We start from the raw sequence: 17,954 nt of genomic DNA on the forward strand, positions 1-17,954 counted from the left end.
AGCTCCCGAAATGTTGTTGATATGTAGCTCAATTTCGACTCGATATAGGGCATGTTGTCGTGGTTTTGGATGAAATGGTCCTGACCAATCATATGACGCTTCACATGACCCACTGGATCAGATTAGGCAACTGCCCGTCAGTGGGCCAAATAAAAGGAAGTAAAGATGGGATGAATGCCATGGTCAAGCTTGTGTAAGGGGGTTTAGACTTTCTTCGTACTTTCGATCCCGCGGAAAAGTGTGTCAAAATTTTGAAAAGTTTTGAACAGTTTGATTCAGCCAAGTAGTCGATTGAATTGCCAGACAGCCCGAAAACCAATGCACCCCAACGCCGCATTATGCTATTAACTTTTATATTTACAATGATACGAAACAGGTCGCAATATTTAACTGTTGACATTGACGGGAAAATCTTCGTGATCGAGTTGATAATCAAGTCACTGCAACGCACTGGGCGCAGCTCCTGGAGCACCGTTGCTGAGATTACTTGGCCTGTTGGGTCGAACAACTACGAAGCCCTGTTCCGAGGCCGGTCGAGGTCGAACAACATGAAACCCCTGCTCCCCCGTGCCGGATTGGCCAGTTACCCTTGCCCATAGCCCGGACGAAGACCGGAAGGAGGGCCGCGGAGCCGGTGGCCTGGGCAACTCCTCCGACGCCCGCTCTACTGGTGGCGGGCGAGGTACGTTGTAGTAGAGATCTGCTTCACGGAAGGAATAGTCATTCCAACGTGGCCCGAGAGGCCCATCGCTGGGCCTTGTGGGTGATCTCTGGGATGTCGAACTGGAATCCTCCTCGGTTGACTCTGATAGCCGGCTGGGGGACATGATTGACTCGGATCGCTGAACAGAGTGCTTGTCTATAAATGTGGTAGAAGTCGATGTCGTTCTTGAAGGCGTAGAGGTAGTGTACAAGGAGGAGCCGAGACTGCGTGGGTTCTCGACTGACGAGATAGACGCACTGGACCGCGGTGGCCGGAAGTATCGACTAGAGGTAGTCGAAGAGGCTAGGTGCATAGTGCTGGGACTATCCGACCGATATGTCGGCCGGAGATAGCCCGCGTTGGGTGATTCAACAGCGTTCGGCTCAGGATACGATGTGTCTGGCATGCTGGACGTATACATGGAAGCGAGATTGGTTCTTGACACCTCGCGTCGACGAAGCTGGCGGAGGCCATAAATCTATAGAACATGTGTTAGAAAAGTTATTAAATACATGGAATTCTAAGTTTTACCTCTGGTCGCGGTGCTGTCCACCAGCCCTTGACAAGTTTCGATAGCTCACAGAGAGTAGGAACGAAGAAGCCAAGTAGTAGCATGCCGCCATGAACAGCTAGAAGTAGATATCCGATAGCACTCTTGACGCTGATCGGTGTCGCAAGTCCGGGTAGGAATGCAACCAGGAAAATCAGGCTGCAAAGCCGAATGGTCGCCGCAATGCTGCCAATGGAGAAAGTCGAGTATGCTTGAAACCCGGCGATGCTAGCCAAGAGCACGAGCTCGCAGGCACCGAGGACGGCCAACTGAGCCGGCCCGGAAATCTGCAGGCCACCAACGGCGGCGCCGCGGACAAACGTGAGGGCGAACAAGACAAAAATGAAAGTTCCATCCCGGCGGCGGGCATCGTCCACGGCACGGAGTTGTCGATAACGCTTAGTGCTGTCGAAAACTAGGACGCCTAGGCTGCGCGTAGGAATTTTCCGGATAAGCCAAATAAAAGCGGCCATCATGGCAAGAATTAGTGCGACAGCCATTGATGTATGGTATGCGGGAAGGATCGAGGCGTTATCGAGCTGATAGAAAGACAAAGCTGCAAGTGGAAACATGAAATACGACAAGATACCACGCAAGACACGACTAGCCGTGTATCTCATGCCGCCGGCCGACCGTGAAAACTCGCTGTCAGAGTCATGACTTCGCTTCATAAACCAGACGACCTCAAGGACCAAAGCGACACCAAAGGCGATGATGAACATGAGAACGACCATGTTCAACCAAGTGTCCATGGTCATTGGTGCACCTGCGATCTGGGTCATGAGTTCCAGGCCATACGTGCCGCCGTATGTGCCATTCAATACGTAGATGCCGTCTTCGACCCTGTCATACACCACGCCGTGGGTGACTGGGCCGTTGACAAAGAGGGAAAACAAGTTGAGGTGACTGACTACCGGCTGGTAGAATCCAGGATACCGCAAACTGAGCCCGCCGGTCAAGAAGATGAACTGAAGGTATTGGAGACAATCCCCTACGTTCGGTAGGACAGTCCGTATCGAGCGTTGCTCTTCGTCATCCTCATCGTCCAGCGCAATCGGTGTGCTGTAGGTAGAGCGTAGAATACCGACAAGGAGCACAAAGAGAAAGATGACCCATGTCGAGTAAGTGACGATTGCGGTGACGCTTAAACTTAGTGCTGGAGTGATATTTGCTTGACGACAGCTGATCTCCTCCGAGTCATTTCCCTCGAGGTGCAAAGTCGTATGGAATGTTGACAATGGTGGCAGACGGCCGATATCTTCCGAAATAGACAAGTGAAGGCTGAAGGGGTTGACCAGTGACGAGCGCCAATTCTTTGAAAAGTTGAGCTTTTCACATGTTGTCTTGGTTGTGGTTTGATACGCAGCAGAACGGCCTAGCATTTCGAATTCCAGTGTTGCATAGGGCATCATTCGAGCCAGATCCTGGCATTCCGCTTCTTCCATCCATCTCCCGACCTGGAGTGTCAGCTGGTTCTGGCGCCCATCGTCTGACGGCTCCAAAGTGGCTTTCAGACTCTGGGGAACGAAAACATCTGTCTTGCTTGAAGGACCACCACAGCCCTGCCATTGCACATAGGCCCCTGAGGCACAGGTGGCCACAAGCCCTACCAGACCAAGGCGTGCGAGCATTCCCGGCCTCAGTCGCGATGAGTGGTCTCAATACACACAGATCGTACGCAGTCCACCAATATCACGACCTAAAGTTGAGGTGGCGGATGTTGATTGGTCGTCTGATTACAGTGATGTCGAAGATGCGGGAGAGGAAATTGAGCGTGGTGAATACCAACCGACAAACTTCAGACGCCTCAATCTTTTTTCATCTTCATGGTGGAGACTGGTCACGGCGTCGCATTGCCGAGGCCGCTAACGTTCAGCTACTCGTATTCTTAGGTGTTGTCTGCAAGAAGGGTTCGCCCCCGTCGCAGACCATCCCTGACTCGTGAATCCACTGCGGCACTTTCTGCGGGGGCAACAGAATGTGATTCATGCTTAAGTGGTTTGGCACCACCTGAGAACCGTGCTTGACTGGTTGATCGCAGGATGAATAAGAACAAAGTAATGGAGCTGATCGAATAGCGTATCTAGTACTCCGTAATAACCCTTTCAAGTAAGGGTCTCCGTAGCGGTTCAGAGTTGAGTCGTAGACTCGTTGCTGTGACGGGCTGAGAAGTCAGGGGCGTTGAGTGGAGCAACAACGTGGTACAGGAAAATCAAGATGAGCTAGCATCGAATTCTCGTCCCAACTTGAGATGAAGGAGTGAGGCGTTAAGAGCCGCACGGGAGAGACGGTCGACCCTGAACGATTGGTTCGAGGCTTCTGAGATCCGAGATTGAAGAGAGCTACGACGCCACCGAGTGTGGCGTTATGATCGACGTGGTAAACAATAGGCGCTCGGGGACCGGCTCGCAGAAGATAAAAAAAGACAACAAGAGAAAACACACGGATGTGGTGGCGGCGACGGCATCCTCCTTGGCCACGATTTTTGGCACCTGCAAAGCGTGGCTATGACCAGGAGATGGCTTGGCAAACCGCTCTGTAGATCTGAAACACATCCAGCTGGAATGGCTTTTGAGATGGCTCGAGTAGAAGAACGCCTCACCGCCGGTGCCGTTCCGTACACATTTTGTAAAGGTTTGAAGCCTCGTGAGCCGCAACTTGCCATGTGGGATGCGACGTGCGGCAGTTCTCGACGTGGCCCCATGAGATCAAAGCCAATCCCGAGAATTCGGGACCAGGGTAAATGATCCATCTTGTCACTTGAGAGATGGTCGGCAATGTCAAGCGAACTGAAACGCTCGAGGCACTGCCAGGTTACGCGCCGTCATGTTCGCGAATGAAGTCGGAACACCTTGCGACATCTTGGCCTTCTGAAGGTCCTTGGGATAAAGCTGATGAGATTGAGTGCCTCCAAACTGACGGCGACTTGCCGATCTACGAAGCATCAAGAAGGGACCCTCGAAATGAACGGAGACCAGGGTGAGAAGAAAAGGGGCGGACAAAATGTTGATCGGAGTTGCAACATGGCCGTTGCCATGAATTTGCTGGACCTGCGTGAAGTCGCGAAAAGAGTCCTGGATTGATTATGGAAGACACGACAGTGGTCGCTGTGGTCGCTGTATCAGCCTCTCCGCCAGGGTGGCAAAGATGGCGGAAATGGCGCGACTGTCGGCACTTTGGAAGCTTCACCGGACGCTGAATCGGCGTGGCTTCGGAATATTGGCCGAAAAGAGGCAGGCCTCATTCGTAGTCTGCCCAAGCTGGGTAGCCGCATCTTCAATCTGTCAGTGTACCCGAGCGAGCTGCCTAAACAGGGCCACTCGATCATGTTCCGACTAAGATAGCCTCTCAGTTCTTCTCCGAGTCTGAGGGAAACGGCTGATGGTGAGAATAAAGACAAAGATAAAGGTTGATGGGAAGTTTGTTTGTGTCAAGGGGGGAAGAGTGCCGTTGGTACCTTACATTGGCGTCACGCTTGCGCGAATTAGTAAGTACAAACACACATGGTGGAAAAAAGAAACCAAACCTGAGGGCACGTAGAGAAAGTGTGTGATCAATGTGATGGGCCGTGGTTCCCGACATGAGACTACGGGAGACTACTGAAGTGACTGCAGTCAAGCAAAGGGATGGCCATGTGAGATGGGACGACGCAGAAGGGAGTATCCGTACTGTGACGAACAGACCTTGGGATGAAGAAAACATCCGACGAATGATGACTGACTAGTTTGTGTGCAAAATTGCTCTTTATGCGCCCTAGGTTGGTTTGCAGAGTTGCATCCGGGACGCGACGGCTGCAGCCTGCAAGGAAAGCGATGACTCGGAAGTTGAAGTGCCGTGGGATGAAGACAAGAACGACCAAGTGCAGAAATGCAATGAGGGTGTCGGCGTACGGTAGGCAGCGCGTCGTACGAGATGTGAGCCTTTGGGGGCGTCTGTCACGATGCAGCCGAGTGCCAATGTGAAGCCAATGTTTGAGATCTATCAATGCTCCGTTTGTGTTTTCGTGGTTTGGTGGAACAAGCTGTGTGAAAAAAGAAAGAAAGGCTTATTTCAGCTGGGCCTGACGTGGTGTGGCTGTTGTTGCTTGCTCATGGTATTTATGAGAGACGCATCCGTAATGAGTCGGCACCTCACATGGCGACAAACTCGAGGCAAACAGGCGGTGATGATGATTATGGAAAAAAGAAGAGGCACGGGGACACAAGTCGGTGAGAAGCTGAAAACCTAAGGCTGCTTATCCGCCACGAAGACCGGAGCGAAGCCTCGTGGTGATGTTCAATGGCGGGGTAAGTGCACTGGAGGCAAGAAGTTAGAAGCCAGGACTGGCACAGGTGGAAGGCGCGAACAAGCAACCGCACCTGCCTCCAAAACATGTTGGAACCGATGATTTGGACCGCCACCCTGCCACCCCCACTCATGGAAGGGCAGCGGAAGGTGCGCACCGTCGTCCGGCCGGCAAGCACGTGTATTCGTAGCAGTGGAGGGTAGGGACTGTCGTTCTTTCCTCTTCCTCCGCCTTTGTCAGTGGTCTCCCGCCCAAGGTTGAAAACCCGGGAAAGAGGGACGAGGATGATGGCAGGACGTCACTGGCATTGGAAGGTGTACTATGAGGTGGCTTGCCTCCGGCGTACCTGCCTCATCGTTCATCATTCTTCCCCTCCCGAATTGTACGATAAGTTCGAGGATTAAGATTCAATAGTCGCGGCTTCGTGTCCAAGTGAGTTTGGCGAGGAAGCCAGCGAGGGGCCACCCTGCCTCCCTCCAACTTCCCGAATGGACGTCATCACCTCATGCCCTCACGATGGTGTACTTCGTACGAAGTACCTCAGAAGAAAACGTGCATTTCCATGGGCAAGGGAGAAGGCGTGGACGCTATTTCTCAGGTGTTCCGCGGTAGCTTCTCTCCGGCTGAACCCCAACCGCGTGCTGTCGCCCTTGCAGAGTGCAGCGTGCAGCAGCGTGCATGGCTAGCGCCAGTAACCTTATGCACAATAAGATGATGGAGCCAAGCAGCCAATGCACATTTCTCCGAGCACATCACTCCGTACCTTAGGTAGTATGCCAGAGAAAAATTATTGTGGTGTTTTCCTGAAAAGTGCGACGTGGCTAGGTGCAGCCGCGCCGGTCACTTAGGTTTGGTGTAAGTGCAGGTGAAGTGCAAGTGCAGGTGCAGGTGCGCGACTTGGCAACCCCTGTGCCTTCCAGACTCTTGCCTTACCAAAGGTACGTCTACTCCGTACTTCGTACCTACACTGCTTGAGGCAAGTGCCCTTTCCTCATCCATTGTGTCCAGTGTCGCAGGAGGCAGGTGCGGGATTCGAGGGTTGTCCCCGCCTACGCCGCCCTTCGCTTCAAGACCCCATAACTCCATATCGGGCTTAGACAGAAAAGCCACTTAATCTTCCCCAGGCCACATTCCCTGCTCTCCTCCGTTTGATTCTTTTTTTGGGCTCTTTGGCTGCTTCTCTCACGCCTCATCCGACTAGAATCTTGGCTCTCCCATGCACCAGATGCACCAGATGCACCAAGCAAAGTCAGCGTTCGTGGTCACTGGTCTGTTGCTTGCTTCTTCATGTCTTCAACTTTGGGATGCGCCTGCGAAGATCTCATTCTGCCGATATGCAAAAAAAGGAAACGCAAACCAACACCAAGCCAATCTACTCGTGGCAAGTAATTAGCTGCCGCCCCGCGCCGGTCGTTTTCTTCCCCTTCGAGGTCTAGACACAAATTGAACCACGCCGATTGTTTCCCTTAGGCCTCTCGGCCGCTTCAGCTCCAACCCGATGACAATGCAAGAATTTTATGGTGCAGTTACCCAGGCAAACGCCAACCCCGAGACCTAAAGCCACAAAGCTTCGTCCCAGCTGGGTGTAAGAGTGAAGAGGCGCCCATACCTACCGTTAGGTTGCGGCTGCGGCTGCGGCTGCTGACGTGCTGAACTGATCCCAACCTCACGAGTCACCAGCTTCAGCCTTCAAACCCATAACAGCTCCAGACCAAGTGGATTTCAACCTAGGAAACGGAGAGAGAAAGAGAAAGAGAGAGCGCGAAAGATGGAGAGAATCAATGGCCTTACCTCGCTTCTGGACGAGAGGCCTGCCATCCGAATAATCCTGGACCGTCACATGGCCTTCTCCACGGATCCATCCGACAGTCTGGACACATGGTGGCCCTTCTCCGGGTCCCCATGGGCGGCGCATGGCTTCGGCCAACTTGTGCTTGATGCCTTCACAGCCAGTCGAGTACAGTCATCCGTCGCCTTCGCCGTCGCGCCCGGTCCCGTTCCGCTCCCTTGGTTCCCAAGCTCTCTGGCCATGCATCTGTCTTGGCCTCTTCGAGTCCAGTCTTGTCTACGCGTCTTTACGCTCAGAACATGAGCGTGCGTTCGCTTGGTGGTGTTTTAGACGGTCCTTGCCGGATCGACCCCCTCCCAAGACAAGACTTCCCTGCTCACCCAGCTATGCTTTTTCCGCTTGTCCTGAAATGTCTCTGGCGCCTTCAATATCTCGCCCTAATCAAACTAGGCCTGGCTATCCGCACCATCCCTACGGAACCCAACATCGCCAGTCGAAACAACCCAAACCCAGCCCATCCCAAGCATGGGTGCGCCGATTTACCTCACTCATACGGTTATCGTCCAAGTACTCCGTACACCCTACACTAAGGTAGACTCTCGCGCTTGCAGTCACCCTGGGAGGGGGCTTCTGCATCGCCGGCTAACTGCCTTCGACCGGCCCTAGCTCGCGCCATGTGTTCGACTAACAACGGTCTCGAAGCAGACGACAGCTGCCCTGCTCGTCCTGTGTTGTGTCGCCCTCCGACCATCAGACAGTTCAGACCTTGAGACCTTGAGCTTGGCCTGCAGACTTGGCAGGCACATACTTTTGTTTATTATCCGCCCTGTGCCCCGGACAAATCCAAGCATGCCATCATCACCAAGTGCTCATCTCCATTCACTTTCCGCGGCACTTCTGGGACTGTTATACTCGAAGCAGGCATTCGATTGTTAACTGCTTTCATTCTTCAACAGCCCAGCATGAGACTCTCATTAGGATTGCTGGCTTCGTTGCCGGCGCTTGTTGCTTCACTTGCCTCTACCGATTCGTACCGCGATGCTGTAAGTTCCGTTCCTCTGTTCCCGCTTACACTGGCTTGCGGCTCGGCAGCCGGCGAGACCTCCGCATGCCAGCTCCATGTGGGTGTAATTCAACGAGTATCCAATACTGACTTCTTCCCTCCCGAAAGGATGCACCGCAATCCGGATACCTTCCCAATCACAACTTGAACCCAAATATCGCAGGCTCTTCAGGGTTCAAGAGTTTATGGACGTTCCAATCTCCCAATGCCAAGGAGAACTGGCTCGCCAAGCCCTTGGTCTACACGCCCAATGGCGGATCTGAGCTTGTCATCACCGCCTCCGAGATGAACATCATCCGTGTCTTTGACGGAAAGACTGGCAAGAGCTTGATGGAGAGAACACTTCAAGCACCCTTCCTCGCCGCCGACAGCAACTGCGGTGATATCCCCGACTTCATTGGCGTTACGGGAACCCCCATCATCGACCCCAACACCGATATCATGTACCTCTTCTCAAAAGGCTACCGGGACGGAACTACCTCCGGTACCGCCAACGGAGTCTACAAGATGTACGCCCTTCGCATTCCTAGCCTCGAAGACGTCTCTGGCTTCCCGACTCTCATTGACGGTATCAATGCCGACAACGACCGTGGCCGGTATCTTGTTGGTGGTGTGGCCCTGCAGCGCCCAGCCCTGACGGAGCTTAACGGCCACATTGTTGCTGCATTTGGATCACACTGTGGTCGCTGGAACTACACCGGCTACATCGTCTCGGTCAGCAAGACTCCAGGCGTCGGCCCCGTGAGCATGTGGGCGACGGAAGCAGCTCCCGGTGCACCTAGCCCCCAGGCTCTGGACCTTGCCAACGAAAGAAGCGGCAAGGCAGGCATCTGGCAGAGTGGTATGGGTCTGCCCACCATCGGCAACAACGTCTACTTCGTGGCTGGTAACGGCCAGGGACACGCCAACGGCAATGTTCCGGCGAGCGGCAGAATTTCCATGTCAACCCTCGATGAGTGTATCGTCAAGATGGAGCTGTCGGCTACTGGTAAATGGTCTCTCATCGACTACTTCCAACCCTACGACTATGTCGCGCTTGATGCTGGTGACCGCGACGTTGGCTCTTCTGGTCTTGCCGTTTTGGACGGTTCTGTCTTCAAGGGCGCTGGTGTTAACCGCATCGGCGTGACTGCGGGTAAGAAGGGCAGAACATACGTGGTCAACGCTGACAACCTTGGTGGATTCCGTCAGGCCGCAGACGGTGGTGATGGTGTCTTGCAGACTATCGAGCTTGGTGGCTCTCTGTATGGCGGTTTCGGCAGTTACCCTGCTGAGGGTGGCTACATCTATGCAACCACTGTCGGCGGTGCCCTTGTTGCTTACAAGCTCGGCTTCGACTCCAAGGGCGTGCCGCAGTTCAGTCTTGCTGGCCAGTCTTCCTGGATCTCGGCCGGCCGTGTTGGTGTTGGCCAAATGACAGTTACCTCCGACAATGGCAAGGCTGGTTCCGGAATCGTTTGGATTACTGATGTCAACACTGGTCTCATGGCTTTCAAGGCTATTCCTCAGGACGGTGTCATGGTTCCCATCACCCTTCCTTCGTCTCAAGGCACAAACAAGTACCAGCGTCCCGTTTTCGGCGACGGCCGAGTCTTCTTCCACGTCAACGCCAACAAGCTCGTCTGTTTTGGTGCGCCGGTCAACTCTGCCGTCAACTGCACCTCTCCTCTTGACTTTGGCTCCTTGGAACTTGGATCTACCGCGAGCGCCACTGTCAGCTGCAAGGCCAATGTCGCCTTGGCTGGTGTTGTTGGATGTTCCGTCGCCGACGCGTCCTGGTCGTGCTCCAACTCGACTCTCCCCCAAGGCGCCGTAGCTGCGGGCACATCCTTCAGCCTGAATGTGACGTGGGATCTCTCAAACACTGCTGCAAAGGTCGTACCCGGCTTCCTTACCAGTGCTATCACACTCGCTGTCAACGCCTCGGCAGACTACGCCGCGAGCACTTTTGTGACAGTCCAGGGCACCGTCGTCAAGCAAGGAGCTTTCCTCAAGGCGACTCCATCAGATATCACATTCGGAAGACTCGTGCTGCGCGATTCACCCGATGGTCTCACCGCCACTGCTCTCCTCCAGAACATCGGCAATGGCACCCTCACCTTTACTGGATTTGCTTGGCAGGACACTGCTGGCACTTACACCAACTTCACCAACGACGGCACTCTGGGTGCTGGATTCACTTCTTCCGGCTTTCCTGCTGTTGGTTCCACTTTGGACTCTGGAAAGAGTCTTTCGGTCCCTCTCCGTTTCTTCCAATCCACTGCGGGCTCCTACTCCTCAAAGGTCGTCATCTGGTCTAACGGTGGTTCCTCTGTCCTCACGTTGAGCGCCTCCGTCAACGATGCTCCCGCTGTAACATTCGAACTCTCCGACGGCGCAGGTAACTGGAACGCACTCACAGACTACAGCGTCGCCTTTGGCAATGTTCTTGCTGGCACTTCGGTCGATAAGCAAATCCGAGTCTGCAACAAGGGTGGCGCGCCCTTGACAATTACCATCTCCAAGCCCCCTGCGACGCCTCAGTTGTTTGCTTTGAACCCTACTGCCGAGCTTACCGAGGGAACACAGGTTGCTGCTGGTACATGTGCCATTGGCAGTGTCGGCATTCACGCTGCGCCAGTCCAGCCCAACCATCCGTCTCAAGCGCTCAAGGCTCTGTGGACCATCAGCTCCGATGGTAACGATCCCACCACTGGCCAAGCGTCTGGACTGCACAACATCGCCTTCTCCGGCACCGTTGTCTCGAAGCAGGTCGGACCCCTCCTTACGAATGGCACCGCGCGTTATCAATGGGTTGGATGCTTCCAAGACACAAGCAGTGCCGGCCGTAACTTGCAGACTTCTGTCAACACGGCTGATCAGCAAAAAACCAACACTCTCCAGCAATGTCAAACTCTTTGCCTTGCCAAGGGTTACATCCTCTCCGGAGTTCAATACCATCAAGAATGCTGGTGTGGTGGAAGTATCAAGACCCCTTCGACGTACCGATCTGAGTCTCTCAACCTTTGCACCTTTGACTGCACAGGTGATGATACCCAGGCATGCGGAGGTGATGGCGGCCACATGAGCTTATACGCCGACATTACTTCGTTCGACATTGCCGGTTTCTACGCTTCTCTCAACGCTCCAAGCTCCAGCTCCAGCTCATCGGTACCAGCTGCTACGAGCTCCAGCTCAAGCATTGTGTCCTCTAGCAGTGCCGTCACTGTTTCGACTAGCTCTGCAAGCGGGTCTTCATCCAGCAGCGCGATCTCGAGCAGTTCCTCCGCGACAGGACTTTCTAGCAGCACGCCGGCCACAAGCACGGTGGCCTCATCCACACTGACCTCTTCATCGAGCACCTCATCTTCCAGCCCTTCGTCTACAATGGTCATGTCGCCCATCAACTCCGCCATGCCAGCTGTCATCAGTGGCCAGTGGCAGTACTCTGGCTGTTATAAGGATCTCATCAACGGCACTCGCCTGCTGGCTGAATCCTTCCTGGCTGCGGATGACATGACCTTGGATAAGTGCGCCGCATTCTGCAGCGCCGGCGCTTACAACGGAGGAGCCTTCAACTACTTTGGTGTCGAATACAGCCGCGAGTGCTTCTGCGGCTGGGATGTGAAGGCGTCCCAAACTTCTGCCTCGGAGTCGGACTGTTCTATGCCATGCGCTGGCTCAAAGACCGGGTTGTGTGGAGGCGGAGCTAGGTTGTCAGTCTACAGCAACACTATCCCGAACAAGGTTCCCTCGGCTCCTCAGCACGCCCCCCAAGCCGGCAACTACAAGTTCTTGGGTTGCCAGACCGAAGGTAGCAACACTCGTGCCTTGACTGGTGCCTTCACTGCTGCGGATACCATGACTGTCGAGGCTTGCGCCACCTTCTGCTCTGCCGGCAACTGGCAGTACATGGGTGTCGAGTATGCTCGGGAATGCTTCTGCGGCAATACCACCAACGCTGGATCCTTGCCGGCTGCCCTGACAGACTGCAACATGGTCTGCAAGGGTAATGCGCTTCAATACTGTGGTTCTGGTGGGCGTCTTGACCTGTACACGTTCTCCCCAGCCAGCTCCAGCTCGTCTTCAAGCACTGTAGTATCGACTTCCTCGACAATCATTAGCTCATCATCTAGTGTTGTGTCAACGTCGTCTATTCAGACAACCTCCTCGATCTTGAGCTCGAGCTCTTCTGCCTCGCCGGTGTCATCCCAATCAACCGGTCTCCCGTCGAGCTCTTCCTCCGTTGTCCAATCAAGCAGCTCGGCATCTTCTTCGTCATCGGCTGCATTCACGGGCCAGACTGCCAGTGATTCTTCCAGCTCGAGTGCATTCACTTCATCCTCTTCGTCGCCTATCGTTACCAGCTCTTCGCAGGTTTACAGCTCGTCCGTTCTCTCGTCAAGCTCTTCGTCTAGCTCTGTCGTGGCGTTCACAACCACCTCCGTCAGTAGTAGCTCATCTGCAGCGCCGCCAACATCCTCTTCCTCAACCATTCCCGTACCCACCGTCCCCGCATCAACCACGGCAAGCAGCTCTTCCCTCGCAAGCACTACTGCCGGCCCGACTGCCACTCCTACAAACGGATACTACTACATTGGCTGTTTCCAGGACAGCGGTAATGGACATGCACTGCCCGGACTGTTTGCCAACAACAGTGGCACACCTGAGCTTTGCATTGGCTACGCCAACTCGCTCTTCAGCAACTCGCCGACCTCGACGACGAAGTTGCCGTATGTCTTCATGGAATACCACCACGAGTGCTACGGCGGTGGCAATTTCGAATTCAACGGCGCTGCCGTCACGTCACTCGTCGGACGCGGCGCCTGCAAGGATTACTGCTACGGCAGCGTCAGCACATTCTCGACGAACGGTGTGCTTACGACTACCACTGCCACGAACAACTATTGCGGCGGACCGCGCATGTTTGACTTGTACGCCCTGTCGACTGCGGTAGCCTGGCCTACAACTGGCGGGCCTCTAGTCACACAGACAGTAAACTGATGGATGGATACCATCTAATGTTTTTAAATTTTATTGCATAATAGTGGTCTATCTTAGAAGACCTCGGACTTTTTCAGCATGTTATTTCTTACATACCCAGGCATACCCTCAGACTGGATGCCGTACAATCACTTGCATATCTAGACTTCGCTTCAAATTCATACTATCTTGTTCATATCACATCATCGATTCATTGACATTTGCCTCTGAGCTCTACAGTCGTGCCTTTATCGAATTGATCATGGTCAAGCCCTGCTCATCAAACATCTCTGAACAGATCTCACTCATGACCATGATTTGCCTAGGCGTCTGAGGCATCGAAGTTGCGAATGAGGTCGTAGTAGAATCTAAGGATTTCCATGTGTGCGTCAAACCTGATCCTCTCATCGATGGTGTGGGCATTGATGGTGTACCCGTTGCGAATAGGTACAAAACGATAGACGTTGCGAGTAAGGCCTGTCATTTTTTTCTTTAGCTCATCGTTCACTTTTCTGGGATTTGTGCCAGTCACTGATGATAAACATACCCAGGTAGTGCCTCGTGTCAGTGTTTCCGGTCATCAGCTCGCCCACGGGCACAACTTTTCCACCGTCGAACTGGAAGCTGGACTGCAGCGTGCCCGAGAAGAGATCCCAGATAGGCCCTGTGGTAGGCGAGATGGGAGCGGGCAATGTCGCCTGCGTGCGGCTGAGAAAGAGCGTGCCGTTATAATCGACATCGTACAGGGGCTTCACGCCATCCTCAAGCTTCTTCATCAACCCGATATCGTGTGACTTGTGCAGCGCAGCGTACTTCTCGTATTCTTCGTCGCCCTCGAACGCCTTGATTTTGATGCCGTACTTTTCAGCGATGCCGCTAATGTACTTTACGACGTTGTGCTGGATTTCGGGGATGCTGTTCTGCGGCGCAACGCGGTAGTTCACGCCGACCTTGATCTTCTCGGGCATGGCGTTGATCTTTTGGCCGGCCTGGAAGTAGTCTACGCTCTGCGAGGTCTGGAGGCGGTAGTGCGTTGGTCGATCGATGGAAATGAGCTCCGCCGCGAGGGCGTCGAGGTCACCTTCCTCCAAGAGCTGGGTGATTTTGGGCTGGGCGTCGGGCGAGTAGCGCGCCTGGCAGACCATGTGTTCGTACAGGGGGCTCGAGGTTGTGAGCTGAGGGGAGTAGGGGTTCGATTCGAGGGCGACGACCATTTCAGAGACGATGCCGATGCCCGTGTGGGGGAAGGGGACGGAGGAATGGCCGCCTGTGACGTGGAGGTTGATCCAGATGTCGACGTGGCCCTTTTCCATGACGGCGGGAAGGGCGTAGAGCGTGCCGTCGTCGAGCTGTTGCAAGCCCATGCCGCCTTCGTCTAGGACGAGGGCCATGCTGTCGTTACCCCATGTCTGCTGAAGGTGCGTGGCGATGTGGCCCGCCCCGCGGGCGCCGGAGCACTCTTCGTCGAAGCCGGAGGCGAGGATGATTGTGCGGGTCGGAGTCCAGGCGTAGCTGCCGGCACCATCGTCACCGGGAAGGGATAGGAGCGTCTCGAGAGCGGAGAGGAGGGCTGTGAAGGAGTTCTTGTCGTCCGAGACGCCGCGGCCCCACATCCACTCGCCGTCGTAGTGGGCGGAGAAGGGCGGATAGGTCCAGGTCGCGGCGTCGGCTACAGGGACGACGTCTTGGTGGGCTGCGAGGAGGAGGGGTTTGAGGGATGGGTTTGTTCCCTTGAGGGTGTAGACTAGGCCGAAGGTGTTTACTTTTTCGAGGGTTGAGCGGGCGTGGCTTTGGTTGTGTAAGTTTATGCGTGCTTCATTTCTGATATCTGAAGAGCGTCACAAGGAGAGGTTGGAGGAGCAGGGTGAGGAGGGAGTGGAGGATGAGGGATTGGTGGAAGGGCTGGGGGACGGAGTCTTACAAGACGGGATACGTCTTCTTCAACACATCATGAAGCTCGTAAAACACGTTCCAGCGCTCGTCTTTATCGAAATCGCCGAGGTCGTCGTAACAGATTGAGGGGACGCGGACGAGGGCCGCGTGCCGCTCGACTTGTTTCTGGACGGCGGCCTTGGAGGTGAAGAGGTCGCGGGCGGAGGGGAGGCCGTCGGTGGGGGTTACGGGGGGCGGGAGGTCGCATTTGAAGGAGGAGGCCGCATGGTTGGCGCCGGAGCCGGAGCCGCTAGAGGAGTTGGGGATGTCCTCAGTTTCGATGAATGGGTATTGAGGTTCGGTGTAGAAGGGGGAGGAGGATGTTGCGAGGCTTGCGGAGAGGAGGGTCAGCAGGAGGTGGGAGCGCATTTCGGGCCGTTAGTCCTGTCCCGAGGGGAAGCGATGGGAGAGATGTGTGTTGGGAATTGGCGATATGAAGGACCAAGACAACCGTCAACTGTGGTTGCGGGTTGAGCAACCGAGCTCTGGACTAGCAACACCGCCACACTTGACTTCTCAAATCGTCGAGAATTGAGAGAAAGGAAGGAAATCACAGCAAAGGGTTGGCTAGAGACGGGTGTACACCATTATGTATGCAATCCCACCGAATCCATGTTTGCCGTGTCGGGGCTCATTGCGTGATAGGCATAACTAAGCTCCTGCTCGAGGGCTCTCCATCCTCCTCAGCCGATCCTGCATACTGAGGTAGAGCTTTCCCCCGCCGAGATAGGAGCTTGGTGGGGTTTGTTGATAACGGCATTGGACCCCAGCCTTTGCCGAAGCCGGGTTTGGGAGACCCGGGGATGGGGGTGGTCGGTTGGATGTGAACCGTTTGGCTGAGTGGGTGGATGGAGGGTTGCAGCCGGTGCCGATACGGAGATGTCGGAGGGAGCTCCAATAGGACGGAGAGGTTTTAGAGAGAAGGGGAGCATTGGGCGATGATGTGCTATCGTGCAATCGTCTCGTCGGAGAGATGCCGCGGGCAACTTTTTTGGGATTGTGGGACCTTCCTAATCGGAGCGTGGAGGGTTAAGAGGGTGAGGTGATTGGTTGATTGATGGATGGTGCAAGTCAGTTGCGTCGGGTATCGTCCGGTCGGCTATTTTGAAGAGTAAGGAGTTGTGTTTTGGGGATTGATGATGCTCGATTTGTTGGTGAGTGACACAAGGACGACAGGTATTAGACTCGTCAGATGTGATCTACTATTTTTCTAGAAGTTTTCTCCAACCGTAGGCTACAGAGAGGCTCTATGTTTGATTTCATGTTGGTTTGACAAGTTACAACGGCGCCGGCGCCCGGACGGCCGGTTTCGGCGCGGGGTTCCCGGCCGATGTGCGGGGCTCATCGGGATTCATGCCAAGCACCGTTACGGCTGCCACCGTTGCCCGTGGCTTGGTTCCGCAACTTGCCAATGAATGACAGAGAAGTCTATCTTTTCGGCGTCATTTCGCGACTGGGGCCATCTTAACCAACCGAAGCCCTTTCAATCAATATCATGTCATCGACACACTTCTCAACATCCTAGACGCCTTTTCAAGGCTGACAGGTAACATGTTCGTAAGGCATTTCAGTGTGAAGCAAAGAGACGTTGTAGCGAAAGACAAGTTCGTGTTCTCTGAGGAATCCACCAGAAAACAATAAAAGCAGTGAAGGGGGGCAAAATCAGTACGGCTTTTCCGCCGTATCGGAAGGCTTCGAAAGGCGCGCTTATGGAGGTGCCCTTTATAGAGGCGACATCTATAATTTGAGACCGTGGCTGTTCTGCCAAACTTCCCATCGATAAATTATGTTAACGATATTACCCAGGAACTGGCACTGGTGTTTGAACAGAACTCCAAATTGATGACCAGGTGACGGCCCTGATGGCTCGCTATTCACCGTGCCAGCGTCGGAAAGAGCAGTCTCTCGTTAAATACAGTGAAGATATCTTGTGAACCTTGACGCCATGGTTCAATCAACGCAGCGACCCAAGTAAGCGGCGTAGTACGTCCGTCCAGGTCTTTGAATCCATATTCTGGCATATCAGCGGCCGTCGTTGGAAGTCAGAGAAGCTGGCGTACTCCGCCGAGTGGGTGGAGCTGGCTTTTCCCCTGGTGAACTCTGTCGCCGGACGGTAAGTCGGAGTCTAACACCTCATTCGCCGAGCTCATCGCTTCAACATTTCCAAAGGAATCGACACCAGGAGGCGTGTAAAAGTTTTCTTTATTTTGTAGGTCCATTGAGACAGAGTCCCAGGCTGGCGTGCCATCACTAGGCATTGAAGGTTTCTTTCGAGAACCCGAACTACTCACCCCGGTGGGTATGGCTGATGACCGTCGTCTACGCTCTGTGAGATCTTCGAACCGGTCGTTTGGTTAGGTCCCGCCGCCGTCACGGCCTTTGCAGGATGTCGGTTCCTTGTCATTGCCCAGGCGGGTTCTGGCTGGTCCGGGTTGCCAAGACTCCCCAGCCAGTCCGAAGTTCCAGGCCGGTAGGGCTGCGACAGCTGATGACTCGACGGTTGCGGACGGGCAGAAATAAGAGATGGGAATCGACGTCAATCGCCGATGGTGGAGGTGCAGGCTATGTGATGGACGGGGTCTGCGGAACAGCGTGACTGCAATTTCGAATTCGTTCCGCCCTCGTCTCGCCCTCGTCTGAGTAACTTCCCAGCGTAGGCCTGCCTGTTGC

The 17,954-nt window shown here is 54.5% G+C and overlaps 3 protein-coding genes across 3 annotated transcripts; 1 reads left to right on the top strand and 2 right to left on the bottom strand.

Annotated features, from left to right (window-relative positions):
* Positions 1 to 437: 437 nt before the first annotated feature.
* On the bottom strand, positions 438 to 2,884 carry CCOS01_12187 (uncharacterized protein; the record flags this gene model as incomplete). The annotated part of the gene is made up of 2 exons (XM_060460336.1): positions 438 to 1,181; positions 1,235 to 2,884. The coding sequence occupies 2 exons, from the start codon at positions 2,882 to 2,884 to the stop codon at positions 438 to 440; spliced, it is 2,394 nt and encodes a 797-aa protein (XP_060309279.1).
* A 4,968-nt stretch (positions 2,885 to 7,852) lies between these two features.
* Positions 7,853 to 13,373, top strand: CCOS01_12188 (WSC domain-containing protein; the record flags this gene model as incomplete). The annotated part of the gene is made up of 3 exons (XM_060460337.1): positions 7,853 to 7,937; positions 8,249 to 8,370; positions 8,499 to 13,373. 3 exons carry the CDS (start codon positions 7,853 to 7,855, stop codon positions 13,371 to 13,373), a joined length of 5,082 nt encoding a protein of 1,693 aa, XP_060309280.1.
* A 301-nt stretch (positions 13,374 to 13,674) lies between these two features.
* On the bottom strand, positions 13,675 to 15,653 carry CCOS01_12189 (peptidase family M20/M25/M40; the record flags this gene model as incomplete). The annotated part of the gene is made up of 3 exons (XM_060460338.1): positions 13,675 to 13,829; positions 13,900 to 15,140; positions 15,274 to 15,653. 3 exons carry the CDS (start codon positions 15,651 to 15,653, stop codon positions 13,675 to 13,677), a joined length of 1,776 nt encoding a protein of 591 aa, XP_060309281.1.
* Positions 15,654 to 17,954: the final 2,301 nt, after the last annotated feature.

This window comes from Colletotrichum costaricense, assembly GCF_030867565.1.
Source record: "Colletotrichum costaricense strain IMI 309622 chromosome Unknown Scaffold_14.1, whole genome shotgun sequence".
NCBI classification, from domain to species: domain Eukaryota; kingdom Fungi; phylum Ascomycota; class Sordariomycetes; order Glomerellales; family Glomerellaceae; genus Colletotrichum; species Colletotrichum costaricense.